This window comes from Elephas maximus, chromosome 15 (genome assembly GCF_024166365.1).
Source record: "Elephas maximus indicus isolate mEleMax1 chromosome 15, mEleMax1 primary haplotype, whole genome shotgun sequence".
NCBI lineage: Eukaryota > Metazoa > Chordata > Mammalia > Proboscidea > Elephantidae > Elephas > Elephas maximus.
Window position 1 is genome coordinate 83,482,748 of NC_064833.1, and position 17,980 is coordinate 83,500,727.

The window sequence follows — 17,980 nt, forward strand, 5'->3', positions numbered from 1 at the left end:
ATGAAGAATGCCTGCATCGTATGGCAATATGGCGTTTGAATAAAGTAACAGAGCGGGCACTCTGTAGGTAAATAAACTAATAGATGTGCGTGCTTGCTTGTTGCTTGACTGCTTCTCAGAGAACCATGTCTGGAAGGTTATGGGTTCTTGGGAGGCTCAGAACAGACGAGTCAGAGCAACTGCAGAGTGCCTGAGATGACTAGGGTACCTCTTCTCATGTAACCGGGAAGCCACAGGGCCCTGAGAATGCACCTGAGAAAGAGAGATGAACTTAGAAATTGACTTCTCTAAGGGAGGAAGTTAGGCTCAAATATTTGGAAAATGTTGATGTTCTTTGGACCTGTGCTCTCCAAAAAGGTAGACTAGCAGAACAGAAAGCCTTTTGATGAAGGAAACTGTCGTGTAGGAAATCCAACATCTAATCATAGCGGAAATACAGCAATATCAGAATTCATTAATTAAAGATACACGTGCAGAGCATTTAAGAAAACATAATCATTTGTTTACTCTTTCTTATCATGGTACAGACAGGCATGAAAGTTTTCTGGGGAGGTGTAGATTGTTTTCCCCTTGACAACTCTAGCAGGTTTCTGTGGCCACCTGAGTTATCCAGAGACCTCGATAACTATACTTGTGTTGTCTGTTCCTCTGGCAGGAGGTCTCGTCTAATGTCTTTGGTCTGGAAAAATTGTGGTTTTCTCTTTTTTTTAAATGTAGTTTGAATTTTCTTTTTTAATTGTTGTACTTTTTGCACATTTCAAGTCATTTATGAAACTGCAGCTTTGTTAATGCCTGGTAAACGACTGATCTGCTTTGCTCTGTTTTTGTTGTCAGATAGAAGAGTTTCGAAGGCTGAGGACGCATGTGAAAGGCGCAGAGCTCGTGGAAGGCTGTGATGGGATTTTGGGAGACAACTTTCGGCCCACTCAGCCCCTTAGTGACAGAGTCATCAGAGCTGCCTTTCAGTAGCTGAAGAGACCAGGAACCAGTCCATCTTCATGTGGTAAGGAAAATGGGGCACACAGTTACGCAGCTCTGTCATGTCAGTGTTACCTTTTTGGTGATCATGATAATTTAGCAATAAAACAAGTACACTTCATTATGATAAAACTTAATGACATTCTTAAGCCCCATCAATTACAAGTCAGGTGGTTATTTTAATTTAATACAATGATGAAAAAGACTACAATCCTCATTTTTTCCCATCAGAGCAGCCTTTAATTCCAAGTTTCACTTTAATAATAATTGATACTGGCTTTCATAAGGAAAAGCACCCACCCTGAGGCAGAGACACGGTGGTGATGTGCAACCACCTCTTCAGCAATGTGCTGTTTGCACCCTTGAAGCTGCAGCACCCACATCTGATGACTGTGGAGCACAGATGAAGGAAATAGAGGAGAACGAGAGCCCAGATATTGACCCTGATTGTCTAGTTTTCATCATTCTGTGTATTGAGGCAGGTGGGGGCACGTCTGGCATGAATTGTAATGCTTGTCCTATGGAAGCGCTCTTTTTTGATGGATCAGGTATTTTTTAATTTTCTGATGATGGTCTGTTACTTTATTGATTGAAATATAATCTATGCATTTTAATATATTGAATTCAATATATATATTCTTTACCTGCAAGGAACACACAAAGTGAAACATCACAAACATGGCAAAGATAAAGTATACATAAGTGACTATAGACTGGACTATTTCTCTCCCTTGTAAATGGCCTAGAGTGCATAGGTCAGCTAGCCCAGTGTACACAGCTACAAATCACTGCTTCCCAGAGAGGAAAGCACATGTTGACATAGTTTTCTGGGTGAGCAAGACAGAGCTTTTATTGTCTAATGGACTGTTGTGAGTATGAACTCTCTGCCAGGCATGGTCCTGTGGACTGGGGATTCACAAATGGAAATCTTCAGCTCCAAGAAGCTCACAGTTCCATGAGGGAGGCAATTGACATAGGAATTTAAAAGGTGGTTCTTTTGTTCACGTTTCCCAAAATCCATTGCCATGCTTCACTTTAATTACTGTACTGTATGTACTCAATAAACCAAACCAAAAACCAAACCTGTTGCTATTGAGTTGATTCCAACTCATAGTGACCCTAAAGGACAGAGCAGAACTGCCCCATGGTGTATTCCAAGGAGCAGCTGGTGGATTCAAACTGCTGAACTTTGTCATTAGCAGCCGAGCTCTTAACTGCTGTTTTTTCTCTCTGTGAGTGTGTTTAGTGCTTCCAGCCTTTGTTCTCACAGCCCTTCCTGTCTGTTCTTCTGTCTTTTGAAACCCTAGTGCCCTAAAGGCCCAGCTCAAATGCCATTCTCACCAGGAATCTTCTGCTTCTCCCTTAAATTATACTTCCCTCTCACTTCACATTCTTTCTTCCATTTAGCTATTTATGTGTTTCTTATTTTCTCTGTTAGATATCACATTCTTTAAGGATTGGACAGTATTTATTTTAATTTGAATCCATCATAGCATGTAACACTTCATGTTATGAATGTCTTTAGGCAAATACGTCGTATACCAGTCAACCTCTTTTCAATAGTTCATTCGTTTCTAAATTAGCCAGTATAATTCACCTTCGTTTCGTCTAATTATGAGATGATGAAAGCCAGGCAGAGTCACCTTTCCAGGAATGAGAAGAAATTTTCAGTATCTTATATATGCCAACGATAAAGAAAATCTAAGAGTGCTTTAAATCATTACTGAGCACCTTCTGTGATGGGTTCTGTGTATACAGAGGTGAGAAGAAAGAAGATGTGGTCTCTGTCCTCACAGAACTTATGGTATAGTAGGGAGCCTGACAAGGGAACAGTACCCTCCCAGAAATATACGGTTGCAAATTGTCATGAATTCTGTGTATGAGAAGAACAAAGAAATATGGGAAGATTTCCAATAGAAAGACTGTCTTTTGCAGAAGCCCTGAAGAAATACTGCCTGTAGAGGGAGGAGGCAGTTTGATGCATTGAGGTACCTAAAAGAAGGCCCTGTGTGTGTGTGTGTGTGTGTGTGTGTGTGTGTGGTGTGTGTGTGGTGTTTGTGTGTGTGTGGTGTGTTTGTGTGTGTGTCTGGGGTATGGCTATCAAAGGCAGGAGCCAGATCTCTGGGGTATAGCTATCAAAGGGGAGGGGAAGCAGGGGCCAGATCTCAGTGAGCCTTGCCAGTCGGAATCCTTATTTCATAGTTAGTGCATTGAGCACCCGTAAAGGCTTTTACTCAGGGGAATAACTTGATCGTTATGTTTTCAAAAGAACCCTGGCTGGGGCAGGGGTGGAACAAGATGGCAAGGTGAGCAGATTTTCCCATTTACTCCACTAGCAACTAATCCACTGAGCAATGAATAAAAAGAAGCACAAACTGAGATCTTAGAACTCCAGAAGGCAGCTCAGGTGTTGAAGAGTTGAGATGAATCCAGAAGCAGGGAAGAGGAGAGGTGGAGACGGCACAGAAGCTGGGAGAACCTACCCACTAACATTTGGAGCACTTACTCATCGCAGCCATTTTGGAACAGGGTTGGGCAACATCGTAAACAGGGAACACAGAAAGGGAGCTAATCTGAGGAATCTGTAGCGTGAATATTTAAGGCAGTGCATATTGGCCATGAGAGTCTGCATGCCAGGCAGTTGGGAGGGAGCGGAAGGAGACCTGGTGCTGTAAGAAGTGCTGCTGAATCTTGCTGTGGACTGAGATGGATGGGCACCAGCACCGAGAGGAACTACAAGGGCATAAGGGCAGGGGAATATTTTGGACAGGTAATTCAGAGGGAAACAGCCAGCTCCCTGTCCACAGTGAACATTGTGGGAGAGCCTGTGCAGGGGCGCCCGTGAGGGAGAGATAGCTCCCCACGTTTTCAACGGGAAAGATGAGCTCCACTGCTTATGTCAGCACCTGTGACCAGCTAATCCCCTTCTGGTTGGTAGCCAGGCACTTGGCTGCTGCGCCACCAGGGTACCCAATCAGAAAAATTTCCCATGAGAATCAGAAAATAGGATTTAAAGGAAAAAAAAAAAGATAACAAAATGGCCCAAGTTCAACAAAAAAATAGTAAAATGTACAAAATCACAAGAGGAGAAGGATCAATCAAAAGCAAAACATGAAGAGGCAATTTCTCCTATGGGGGCCAGACTAATGGAAAAAAATTGAAAAATTTCAGACTGTAGTGCTAAATATGCCTAAAGAAAGCAAAAAGCACACAGAAAACAAAGCAGAGATCAGGCAACAAATGGAGGGACAAAACGAAAGACTCAACAAGGAAATCGCAAACATTAAAAAAAAAACTACTGGAACTGAAGAATAAAGAAAATGAATTAGAAAAAGTAAGAGAAACACTCAACACTAGAGTCAGACAGGAGATAAAATAAATGAACTAGAAAACAAAATAACTGAGCTTATCAAGTCTCAAGAGAAGCAAGAGAAAAGAGCAAAGAAAATTGAGCAAACCCACATGGGAATATGAGATTCAGCTAAGAAACCTAACATTAGAATTTTTGAAATCCCAGAGCACCATGACAACAGTAAAGGCATAGAAAGAATTTTCCAAGAGATGATCAGAATTTCCCATAACCAAGCCTGCAAAGGCAGGTAGCTGCATGAAGCCCAATTAAAAGAAATACACAAAGATCATTTCTGCACTGTATTCTAATAAAATTTTTGAAAACCAAAGACGAGGAGAGAATTCTGAAAGCTGGAAAAGAAAAATGCAATATAACATACCAAGGGCCTTTCATAAGAATTAGTGCAGATTTCTCCCCAGAAACTCGAGGGGCCAGAAGGCAATGGAGCAACGTATGTAAAATACTGAACCAAAACAATTGCCAACCAAGAATTCTTTGGGAAGCAAAATTGTCATTCAGCAAACGAGGGAGAAATCAAGATATTCCCAAATAAACAGAAGCTGTGGAATTTTGCTGCTGCCAGACTAGCTTAGCAAGTATTACTCAAGGGAGTACTCCAAATGGAAAGGCAAGAGCATTAAATAAATACTATACATGGTATCTATACATGGTAAAAAATAAGAGGAAGAGGTATGTCCAAAACATGCAACAACACGGGCAATCATAAGGACCAAATGTATGATATTTTCAGGGAATAAACTCGATAATTAAATCCTGCAAACAGTACAACATCAAGTTTGTAAGAAATAAGTATAAAGTTATCTTATCGAATATAGGTAGTATACTGATGTTAATGGAGAAACACCAACAGAATTGGGGAGGGATAAGCCTATCAGGAATAGATTTAATTTGTTAAGGTTGCACGTTAACTGTCGTTCATAAGTTAAACACTGTTGCTATTGTAAGTTGTATAATATATGTGGTAACCACTAAGAAATCACCAAGAAAAAAACATTCAGAGGTAAGAAAGCAAAAAGGCTCATCACATGAAAGCAACCAGATACAAAAAACAAACAGAAAAATCAGACTAAAAAAACAAAGAAGATACAAAACACTCAAAGAACAAAGGCAAAATGAGTGAGGTAGATACTTGAGGAGTCTTAACACCCCACACAAAAGGCAGAGAGTGGCAGAATGAATTAGAAAAATATAATCCATCCTTTGATGTTTACAAAAAACACACCTTGGACATAAGAACACAAATAAAAGGATGGAGAAAAATATTCCATGCAACCAGTAAACAAAAAAGAGCAGGGGTGGCCACATTAATATCAGATAAAATAGACTTTAAATCAAATCTATTACAAAAGATAAAGATGGACATCACATAATACTGAAAAGGTCAATCCAGCAAGAAGACAAAACAGTTATATATATCTATACCTGTAACCCAGACCCAGCGCCGTCGAGTTGATTATGACTCATCGCGACCCTGTATCTATATATATCTGTCTATGTCTATGTCTATGTCTATATCTATATAAAAAAAACCTATGTATCTATATCCCTAACAGCAGTGCTCCAAAATGCATTAAATAAGTACTGACTAATAGACTAATATGAAAGGAGAAATATACAACTCCATAATTGTAGTAGAAGACTGTAACATACCACTTTCAATTGTAGACAGAACTTCTAAAAAGAAAATCATTAAGGACATTGAGAACTTAAGTAAAACCATAAGCCAGCTGGATGTAACAGAGATGCCTGGAACATGCCACCCAACACCAGAACAATACACATTCTTCTCTAGAGCACATGGATCGTTTTCCAGAATAGACCATATGTTAAAACACAAAACAAGTCTCCGCAGATTTAAAAAGATTGAAATCATATGAAATGTCTTCTCCGACCATAATGGTATGAAATCAAGAGAAAAAAAAAACAAAAACGTAGAAACTAAATAATACACTACTGGAAAACTATTGGGTCACAGAAGAAATAAAAAGTGAAATTTAAAAATTCCTAGAATCAAACAAAAATGAAAACAACATATTAAGACCTTTGGGACACAGCAAAAGTAGTACTCAGAGGGAAATTCATAGCAACAAATGCGTACATAAAAAAAGAAGATACAAAATCATTAACTTAAACCAGCTGCTTCCACAGATCAAATAGAAAGAGCAAAAGAAGTCAGAAGCCACCAGAAAAAAGGAAATAATAAAGATCAGGGCAGAAATAAATGAAATAGCAAATAGAAAACCAGTAGAAAAAATCAGCAACACCAGAAGTTGGTTCTTTGAAAGGATCAGTAAAATAGATAAACCACTGGCTGGATTGACAAAAGGAAAAAACCAGAAGAAGCAAATAACCAAATTAAGAAATGGAGTTGGTGATATTACAGCAAAGATAAAGATCGTAATAGATAACTGTGAAAAATTATTAGTCCAACGAATTCGAAAACCTAGATGAAATGGATAAATTCCTAGAAGCACACTACCCATCCAAACTAACGCAAACAGTGGTAGAAAATTTAAACAGACCTATTAATTACAGAAGAAGAGATTAAAGATGTCATCAAAAACTGGCCAAGAAAGAAAAAGGCCAGGACCAGATGACTACACTGGAGAATTCTACCAAACATTCAGAGAAGAGGTGACACCAATCCAACTCAATCTCTTCAAAAACATGAAAGAGGAAGGAACACCACCAAACTCTTTCTATGAAGCCAATGTAACCCTGATACACAAACTAGGCAACCTACTGCCGTTGAGTTGCCGACTCATAGTGACCCTGTAAGACAGAGTAGAATTGCTCCATAGGGTTTTCAAAGCTGTAGTCTTTGTGGAAGCACACCGCCACACCTTTCTTCCATGGAGCAGCTGGTGGGTTTGGAGTTTGTCAGATGGGAACCTAACCTGCTGTGTAAACCCTTCACCAAAAAAAAAAAAAAAAAAAGATAACTCTGGCTGGAAAATGAATGAATTATAGTGGGCCAGGGAGACTAGAAAGATTGTTTTAGGAGAGGTCTGTTGCATAGCCAGGGTGAAGGATACAGAGGCTGGGACTAGAACAGGAACAGTGGCGGTAGGGAGAAGTTAAAGTATGTGAAATAGATAACTGGAGGTGATATCTAGTGGTAAGTCGATGAGAGTGGAGGGGGAGAGTGGAAATGCTAAAGATTACTCTGGGCTTTAGGCTTTGGAAACTGTGTGGACGAAGTGCCATTGAGCGAGAGTGGGAAAGCTGGGGGAGGTGGTGGTTTGGGCAGGAAAGACAAGGAGTTCAATTTGAGTACATTAAGTTTGAGACACCTGTGAGTCACAATAGTGGACATCACGAAGGTAGCAGAAATTCTGAGAGTGGAGATTAGAAAAGAGGTCTGGGCGGAAATATGAGAGTTGTTAGTATAAAGATTGTATATGTAGTGTTCTAATGTTACCTGTGGTCCCCTCATTATGTGAGGTTTAGAGATGAGTTAACCGAGGCACAGAGACCTTAAGTCACTGGCCCACAGTAATGCAGTCATTGAGCAGCAGAGTTGGAAATTGAACCCATGCAGTGGGACTGGCAGAGCCCTTTTCCTTAACCACAATGCTTGCAGTGGCCTAACAAGGTCTCCACAGTGGTGGTCAGAGCATGCCAGTGCCCCTGAGGGATGCATACTGCAGCAGGCTCACAAGTGAGCTGTGAAGTGAGCAGCAGCAATACCACCTCATGGCTGCTCTTGATGAGCTGGGCTATGCGGGGAGCAGAAGGCTGTAGCAGTAGCCAGAGAGGGAATGAGACTGAAGGAGAGTTTTTTAAAAAACAAAAGCAATACTAGAACTTGTTTCTATACTGGGAGAATGAGAAGAGGTGAAGATACTAGAGAGAGAGAGGCTAATTCTAGCAGTGAAATTTCTGAATGAAATCCCAATCAAGCGTGGAGACTGAATTTGTTGAATTTGTTAAGAGAAATGTTTAATAGGGAAGAAGCAGGAGGCGATGGTTTATAGATTGTTTCTGTGTCCAGCTTTGCTATTTAGTGGAGATTGCGGTAGCTAGGAGAAGTGAGAGCAGCAGGAAAAATGGGAGATTGGAGCAGAGTGGAGAAGGTGTGGAAGGACAGACTCACAGGAGAGACAGTAAGAGGGGCAGGCAGCGAGGGACATTCAGGCTTAGTGAACAGGAGTTCATGAGCTTTTATAGTAGCCCAGAGTCCCTGGGTGGTACAAATTATTGCCATGCTTGGCTGCTAACCGAAAGCATGGACGTTTAAGTCTACCTAGAGATGCCTCAGAAAAAAGGCCTGGCGATCTACTTGAAAAAAATCAGCCATTGAAAACCCTACAGAGCACAGTTCTACTCTGACACACACGGGGTCACCATGTGTCAGCATTGACTCCATGGCAGCTGGTACTGGTACAGTCTTACATACTGCCTGTGAATGTAAGTAATTATAAACGGTATTTTTTAGGAAATCAGATTTTTGTCTTGAATTTTTGATCCCTATCTGGTTCTAGACTAGAGTTGCCGCTCTGAGTAACCGTTGCTCTCTGTCTTACACAGGCACACACACCCCAGTAGAAATAAAGACGGGAATTTTGGTTGTGAGAAGATTAATAAATTTCAGATAAGTCGTATTTGTTACATGACAAGAATAATGTATATTTTTCAAAGTTTACAGTAATTACAATTTAGGTATTTTAAAAAGGAAGGTGGATTTATGTTTTTATCTTTGTGGCTGAGATTACATAAAGAGATAATTTTCCCATAGAATTCCTAAGAGGGGTGCAGAAATTCTGTGGTGACTGCAATTCTGATTTCCTTCTTTTATGAACACATTTTGATCCTCTTATCTTAAAATGTGTAATACAAATCTCTTCATAGCTCTACATAAAAATTATACTGGGAAATTAGACTTATGGGTTGTGCGTGCTTTTTGTTGGATATTTAATAATGCCCTAAGGCAGGTAATTCAGATTTTTATTAAAGTGGAATGAATTGACAGTCAGAGTTTGAATTTAACGCATGAATGTTTCATTTAAGCTCTTGGAACTGAAAAGGCAAAAAAAAATTTCTTCTGGTAGTTCTCTAAAAATGTTTAAAATCATTCCAGTTTCTTTTAGCTGTGTTTTACTAAAATAATATAGTTTCTGGACTTAAAATGACAGATTTTTTTTCTTGCTGGACATGCTCTGGACATCTGGACAGCTTTGATAACTGGGACTTACTAGGCCTATGAATAATCTGTGTCTTTTAAAAAATATTACCATTTAAAAACTACGAACTATGGTTTTATAGTTGTTTAAAGAATTAGCATAGAACTCACCCTGGTGCTGGAAATTCCCTAGTTCATCAGTGATAGTTCAGATTTCTGGGCATCAATTGGTACTAAGTGTTTCTTCTCTTAGACATTAGATTTTCTGACATAGGAAAATCAACAAACAATAAAACCAAGCTTTAGGTCCATTTGACTTGTTGCTCTTATCATAATATTGATACTTATCTTCCTATGAAAGGATTATTTGCCTATTTATTTCCTTAAGTATCAGCCCGTTTTTTTCAGGCTATACTGACTCTTCAAAGATTTGCCTATTTCCTCTCTGGCTCAAATATTGTTAAACTGCTCATGTGTTTACAGTAACTATAACTAATTATAGTTACTCATTTTCTGTAAAAACCACTGCCACAAATAAGCTAGGACTAGAAAGGAAATTCGTCAATCTGATAAAGGGCATTTATGAAAAACCCACAGCTAACATCATATTCAATGTAGCAAGACTGAGAGCTTTCCCCTTAAGATCAGGAGCAAGACAAGGATGCCCGCGCTCACAACATTGCTGTTCAGTATTGTACTGGAAGTCCTTATCAGAGCAATTGGGCAAGAAAAAGAAATAAAAGCATCCAAATTTGAAAGGGAGAAGTAAAACTATCCCTTCTCTTTGATGCCATGATCATATGTATATCCCCAAAGAACCCAAAAGAAAACTGCTAGAGCTAGTAAGTGAATTCAGCTCAGTGACAGGATATAAGGTTAACACACAGTAACCAGTGAGGTTTCCACACATCAGCAATGAACATTCGGAAAAGGAATATAATATACATTTGGCTGTTACATGTAGAATAGCATCTAAAAGAATAAAATACCTAGGGATAAATTTAACCAAAGAAGTGAAACACTTGTATACTGAAAACAATAAATCATTACCTAAAGAAATTAAAGAAGACCTTAATAAATAGAAGGACATTCTGTGTTCATAGATTGGAAGACTTAATATTGTTAAGATGTCAGTATTATCCAAAGCAATTTATAGATTTCAAGAGTAATCCTTATCAAAAATCAAACAGCCTTCTTTGTAGAAATGGAAAAGCCAATCCTCAGATAGCCAGAGCAGCCTTGAAAAAGAAGAACAAAGGAGAGGGCTCACACTTCCTAATTTCAAAACATACTATAAGGTTACAGTAATCAAAAAAGTCTGATGCTGGTATAAGGGTAGACATACTGACCAATGGAGTAGAATTAAGAGTCCAGAAAAAACCTGCACATCTGTGGTCAGTTGATTTTCAGCAAAGGTGCTAGTCCATTCAACAGGGGGAAAGAATAGTCTCTTTAATAAATGATGTTGGGAAAGCTGCATGCAAAAAACTTAAAGCTGGAACCATACCCCAGACCATATGTGAAAGTCAACTCAAAATGAATCAAGGACCTAAATGTAACAACTAAAACCATAAAACTCTTAGAAGAAAACATAGGAGTAATGCTTCAGTGCTTAGTATTTAACAATGGACTCTTAGATATCACACCAAAAGCACGAGCAACAAAAGACAAGACAGATAAATGAAACTTCATAAAAATTAAAAATTTTGCTCATCAGAGTCTTTTGTAAAGAGATGACCTACGTTTGGGTATTATAAGCCTGATAAAGGTTTAGAATATATAAATAACTTTTACAGCTTAACAACAAATAAGACAAACAGCAAATAAAAAAACGGGCAAAAGACTTGGATAAACATTTCACCAAAGAAGCAATACAGATGGCCAGCCAGTACATGAACAGATGCTCAGTGTCATTAGAAATCCCCCCAAAAAACCATTGCCATTGACTCGATTCCAATTCATAGCAACCCTATAGGAAAAAGTAGAACTGTCCCATATTGTTTCCAAGAAGTAGCTGGGGGATTCGAACCACCAACCTTTTGGTTAACAGCTGAGCTCTTAACTACTTCACCACCAGGGCTTCCATTAGGGAAATGCAAATCAAAACTACAATGAGATACCACTTCACATCCACTAAGATGGCTATGATAAAAAAAAAAAAAACACAAAAAATAGAAAAGAACAGGTGTTGGTGAGGATGTGGACAAGTTGGAGCCCTCTTCCATTGCTGATGGGACTGTAAGATGGTGCAGCCACTGTGGAAAACAGTTTGGCAGTTCCTCAAAAAGTTAAACAGGAGGCGGGGCCAAGATGGCTGACTAGGTAGAAGCTACCTTGGATCCCTCTTGCAACAAAGACTCGGAAAAACAAGTGAATCGATCACATACACAACAGTCGACGAACCCTGACCATCAAACACAGATCTAAAGAGTTGACCTGAGTGACAGAGACTGAAAACGAACAACCATGGGGAAGCAACGACTGCTTTTGGAGCCTGGAGCCAGCGTCCCATTCAGGAAACCTTGGCGCCGGGCTTTGGACTGGGCGCAGGGGAGCTGAGCACGGCATCCTGAGACGGCGCAAACACGGGACGCGGCCCTAGCCCCCAGAAGTGACCTTGGGGGAAGCCCAGCCAGTGCACGCAGGAAGCGCAGTGACGCAGCTGACAGGAGGAGAAGTCACCGGGAGGCAGCGACTGGTTTTGGAGCCTGGAGTGCGGCGTCCCAGCCGGGGAACCTTGGCGCTGGGCTTTAAACTGGGAGCGGAGGAACTGACCACGGCTTCTGAGACAGCACAAGCACAGGACATGGGCCTGACCTTTGGGAGCAATCTCTACCCAGCCAGCACACACAGTCAACATGCCCCTCGGGAATCTCAGATAAAACAGTCATCCCAAGCAAGATAAGTAACTTTGTCTATATTCTGGGGTGCTACTCTCTCGTATTTATCTGATCCCTCCCCTCCCCTTCCCAGGCGGCTTCATTAACATTGGAATTTCCTGGGCCAGAGAGTGAAGTGGGCTGCGGTTTTTCTTTCTTTCTTTTTTTTTTGGTCTTTTCCTAACCCATTCTCCTGGCCTGAGAGAAGCAGCTACAAAAAACGCAGGGACCAAAAATCCTTCCCCTAATTGGACTAAAAACACAGAACCAGCTCCAGCCAAACATATGTGATCCACAGTCTTGGGCTTTCATCCCTACAGGGAACAAGGTGGCTATTATAATGCAAAGGCAATTCTGATAGGGATCTGACTGTAATTGTTTTAGGGGATTACTGGAAAGACAAGTTTCCCTGGTCTGATATCTCTGCGTATTCAACAGAGCCCTCACTGACCCACATCAGAGAACTGAGTGCTGAAGCTCCCCCCAGACCACCTAGCCTCCTGCCTTAGGGGTCTAAGGAGGGTGACACCTACCAGTCTGTAAAGGTACTTGCACTGGGGGCCTAAGGTACAGCTGCAGAGCCCACCCAGCAAGGTGCTTTAGGAATAGAGACACAACTACCTCACTGGCACTTGTGGGAAGCCTGTCAGCATCCTGCCCCCACCGGAGTGTGACCCCCTGCTGCTACTAGAATCTGGTGCGCCCAACTATCACCACTACTTCTCTAGGTGGATAGGTGACAGTCTGCACCACACACTTGATGACCCAAAATCAGATGCTACTCAAGAATAGTGAATGGGCACTTAGGCTTATATATCTGGTAATAGCCCAAACCAGCTGGTAATAGGATATAAATGATTCAAAGGCTACATCAATCAAGACAGTGTAATCTAGTAGCCCATCTACGTATATTGAAAGAAAACAAAACAAGATAAGACTTAGTGAGCAAATATAGAATAAATCACTACAATATCTTAGAGATGGCTTGGAGGCAGCAGTTGATATCAAACCACATAAAGAAGCAGACCATGATTGCTTCTACAAATCCCCAAATTAAAGAATCAAAATCTTTCCCAAATGAAGATACAATCCTGGAATTGCCAGATGCAGAATATAAAAAACTAATTTACAGAATGCTTCAAGACATCAGGGATGACCTCAGAAATGAAATAAGGCAATCTACAGATAAAGCAGTTGAAGAACTCAAAGAGATTATTGAAGAACATAGTGGAAAAATTAATAAGCTTCTAGAATCCATAGAGAGACAGCATTCAGAAATCCAAAAGATTAACAGTAAAATTACAGAATTAGGCAACTCAATAGGAAGTCAGAGGAACAGACTCGAGCAATTGGACTGCAGGGTGGGGGTTCTGGAGGACAAGGGAATTGACACCAATATAGCTGGCAAAAAATCAGATAAAAGAATTAAAAAAAATTAAGAAACCCTAAGAATCATGTGGGACTCTATCAAGAAGAACAACTTGCGTGTGATTGGAGTCCCAGAACAGGGAGGGATAACAGAAAATACAGAGAGAATAGTTGAAGATCTGTTGGCAGAAAACTTCTCTGACATCATGAAAGACAAAGGATATCTATCCAAGATGCTCATCAAACCCCATTTAAGATTGATCCAAAAAGAAAATCACCAAGACATATTATCATCAAACTTGCCAAAACCAAAGATAAACAGAAAATTTTAAAAGCAGCCAGGGATAAAAGAAAGGTCTCCTACAAAGGAGAATCAAGAAGAATAAGTTCAGACTACTCAGCAGAAACCATGCAGTTAAGAAGGCAATGGGATGACATATATAGAGCACTGAAGGAGAAAAACTGCCAGCCAAGAATCATATATCCAGCAAAACTCTCTCTCAAATATGAAGGCAAAATTAAAACATTTACAGATAAACACAAGCTTAGAGAATTTGCAAAAACCAAACCAAAGCTACAAGAAATACTAAAGGAAATTGTTTGGTCAGAAAACCAATAATATCAGATACCGGCACAACACAAGGTCACAGAAAAGAGCATCCTGATATCAACTCAAATAGGGAAATCATAAAAACAAATTAAGATGAATTTTAAAAAGAAAAAAGTGCTCAAAACAGGGAATCATTGAAGTCAATATGTAAAAGATCACAATAATCAAAAAGAGGGACTAAATACAGGTGGCATAGAACTGCCATATGGAGAGGGAAACAAGACAATATAGGACAATACCAGTTAGGTTTTAGAAAAATAGGGATAAATATTAAGTTAACCACAAAGAGGTATAACAACTCCATAACTCAAAATAAAAACCAAGAAAAACATAACGACTCAGAATACATAAATACTATGAAAATGAGGAACACACAATTTGCAAAGAAAAATGTCTCAGCACAAAAAAGTAAGTGGAAAAATGAAATTGTCAACAACACACATAAAAAGGCATCAAAATGACAGCACTAAACTCATAAAAAAAAAAACTCATACTTATCTATAATTATGCTGAATGTAAGTGGACTAAATGCACCAATAAAGAGACAGAGAGTCTCAGACTGGATAAAGAAACACGATCCGTCTATATGCTGTCTACAAGATACACACCTTAGACTTAGAGACACAAACAAACTAAAACTCAAAGGATGGAAAAAAATAAATGAAGCAAACAACAAGCAAAAAAGAGCAGGAGTAGCAATATTAATTTCTGACAAAATAGACTGTAGACTTAAATCCACCACAAAGGATAAGGACACTACATAATGATTAAAGGGACGAGAAAGATATAACCATATTGAATATTTATGCACCCAATGACAGGGCTGCAAGATACATAAAACAAACTTTAACGGAAATGAAAAGTGAGATAGACACCTCCACAATTATAGTAGGACACTTCAACACACCACTTTCGGAGAAGGATAAGACTTCCAGTAAGAAGCTCAATAGACACATGGAAGACCCCATTGCTACAATCAACCAACTTGACCTCATTGACTTATACAGAACACTCCACTCAACTGCTGCAAAGTATACTTTTTTTTTCTAGCGCACATGGAACATTCTCTAGAATAGACCACATATTAGGTCATAAAACAAACTTTTGCAGAATCCAAAACATTGAAATATTACAAAGCATCTTCTCAGACCACAAGGCCATAAAAGTGGAAATCAATAACAGAAAAATTAGGGAAAAGAAATCAAATACTTGGAAACTGAACAATACCCTCCTGAAAAAAGACTGGGTTATAGAAGACATTAAGGAGGGAATAAAGAAATTCATAGAATGCAACGAGAATGAAAACACTTCCTATCAAAACTTCTGGGACACAGCAAAAGCAGTTCTCAGAGGTCAAGTTATGTTGATAAATGCACACATACAAAAAGAAGAAAGACCCAAAGTCAGAGAACTGTCCCTACAACTTCAACAAATAGAAAGTGAGCAACAAAAGAATCCTTCAGGCACCAGAAGAAAACAATAAAAATTAGAGCTGAACTAAATGAATTAGAGAACAGAAAAACGATTGAAAGAATTAACAAAGCCAAAAGCTGGTTCTTTGAAAAAATAAACAAAATTGATAAATCATTAGCCAGACTGACTAAAGAAATAAAGAAAAGGAAACAAATAACCCGAATAAGAAACGAGATGGGCCACATCACAACAGACCCAACTGAAATTAAAAGAATCATATCAGATTATTATGAAAAATTGTACTCTAACAAATTTGCAAACCTAGAAGAAATGGATGAATTCCTAGAAAAACACTACCTACCTAAACTAACACAATCAGAAGTAGAACAACTAAATAGACCCATAACAAAAAAAGAGATGGAAACGATAATCAAAAAACTCCCCACAAAAAAAAAAACCCTGGCCCGGACAGCTTTACTGGAGAGTTCTACCAAACTTTCAGAGAAGAGTTAACATCACTACTACTGAAGGTATTTCAAAGCATAGAAAATGACGGAATACTACTTAAGTCATTCTATGAAGCCACCATCTCCCTGATACCAAAACCAGGTAAAGACATCACAAAAAAAGAAAATTACAGACCTATATCCCTCATGAACATAGATGCAAAAATCCTCAACAAAATTCTAGCCAATAGAATTCAACAACATATCAAAAAAATAATCCACCATGACCAAGTGGGATTTATACCAGGTATGCAATGTTGGTCTAATATTAGAAAAACCATTAATGTAATCCACCATATAAATAAAACAAAAGACAAAAAGCACATGATCCTATCAATTGATGCTGAAAAGGCATTTGACAAAGTCCAGCACCCATTCATGTTAAAAACTCTCAGCAAAATAGGAATTGAAGGAAAATTCCTCAACATAATAAAGGGCATCTATACAGAGCAATTTTTTTAATACAAAGCCAACAGCCAACATCACTCTAAATGGAGAGAGCCTGAAAGCATTTCCCTTGAGAATGGGAACCAGACAAGAATGCCCTTTATCACCGCTCTTATTCAACATTGTGCTAGAGGTCCTAGCCAGAGTAGTTAGGCTAGACAAAGAAATAAAGGGCATCTGGATTGGCAAGCAGGAAGTAAAATTATCTCTATTTGCAGATGACATGATCTTATACACAGAAAACCCTAAGGAATCCTCCAGAAAACTACTGAAACTAATAGAAGAGTTTGGCAGAGTCTCAGGTTATAAGATAAACATACAAAAATCACTTGGATTCCTCTACATCAACAAAAAGAACATCGAAGAGGAAATCACCAAATCAATACCATTCACAGTAGCCCCCAAGAAGATAAAATACTAGGAATAAATCTTACCAAAGATGTAAAAGACCTATATAAAGAAAACTACAAAGTACTAGTGTAAGAAACTAAAAAGGATCTACTTAAGTGGAAAAACATACCTTGCTCATGGATAGGAAGACTTAACATAGTAAAAATGTCTATTCTACCAAAAGCCATCTATACATACAATGTACTTCCGATCCAAATTCCAGTGACATTTTTTAATGTGATGGAGAAACAAATCACCAACTTCATATGGAAGGGAAAGAAGCCTCGGATAAGTAAAGCATTACTGAAAAAGAAGAAGAAAGTGGGAGGCCTCACTCTACCTGATTTTAGAGCCTATTATACAGCCACAGTAGTCAAAACAGCCTGGTACTGGTACAACAACAGGCACATAAACCAGTGGAACAGAACTGAGAGCTCAGATATAAATCCATTCACATATGAGCAGCTGATATTTGACAAAGGCCCAGTGTCAGTTAACTGGGGAAAAGATAGTCTTTTTAACAAATGGTGCTGGCATAACTGGATATCCATTTGCAAAAAAATGAAACAGGACCCATACCTCACAGCATGCACAAAAACTAACTCCAAGTGGATCAAAGACCTAAGCATAAAGACTAAAACGATAAAGATCATGGAAGAAAAAATAGGGACAACGTTGGGGGCCCTAATACAAGGCAAAAACAGAATACAAAACATTACCAAAAATGACAAAGAGAAACCAGATAACTGGGAGCTCCTAAAAATCAAACACCTATGCTCATCTAAAAACTTCACCAAAAGAGTAAAAAGACCACCTACATATTGGGAAAGAATTCTCAGCTATGACATCTCCGACCTGCGCTTGATCTCTAAAATCTATATGATTCTGTTAAAA

The 17,980-nt window shown here is 39.1% G+C and overlaps 1 protein-coding gene across 3 annotated transcripts in view; it reads left to right on the forward strand.

Moving 5' to 3' along the window:
• CA8 (carbonic anhydrase 8) overlaps positions 1-17,980 on the forward strand; it is a 212,285-nt gene that overhangs the window by 89,594 nt on the left and 104,711 nt on the right. For 2 of the 3 annotated variants that reach the window (XM_049853867.1, XM_049853866.1), the window contains exon 8: positions 835-1,003. In XM_049853867.1, coding sequence (XP_049709824.1) covers positions 835-969 — 135 coding nt within the window. In that variant the 3' untranslated portion in view covers positions 970-1,003. Of the gene's footprint in view, positions 1-834; positions 1,004-1,265; positions 2,380-17,980 lie in introns of those variants that run through there. The other variant, XM_049853868.1, reaches the window with a different exon arrangement.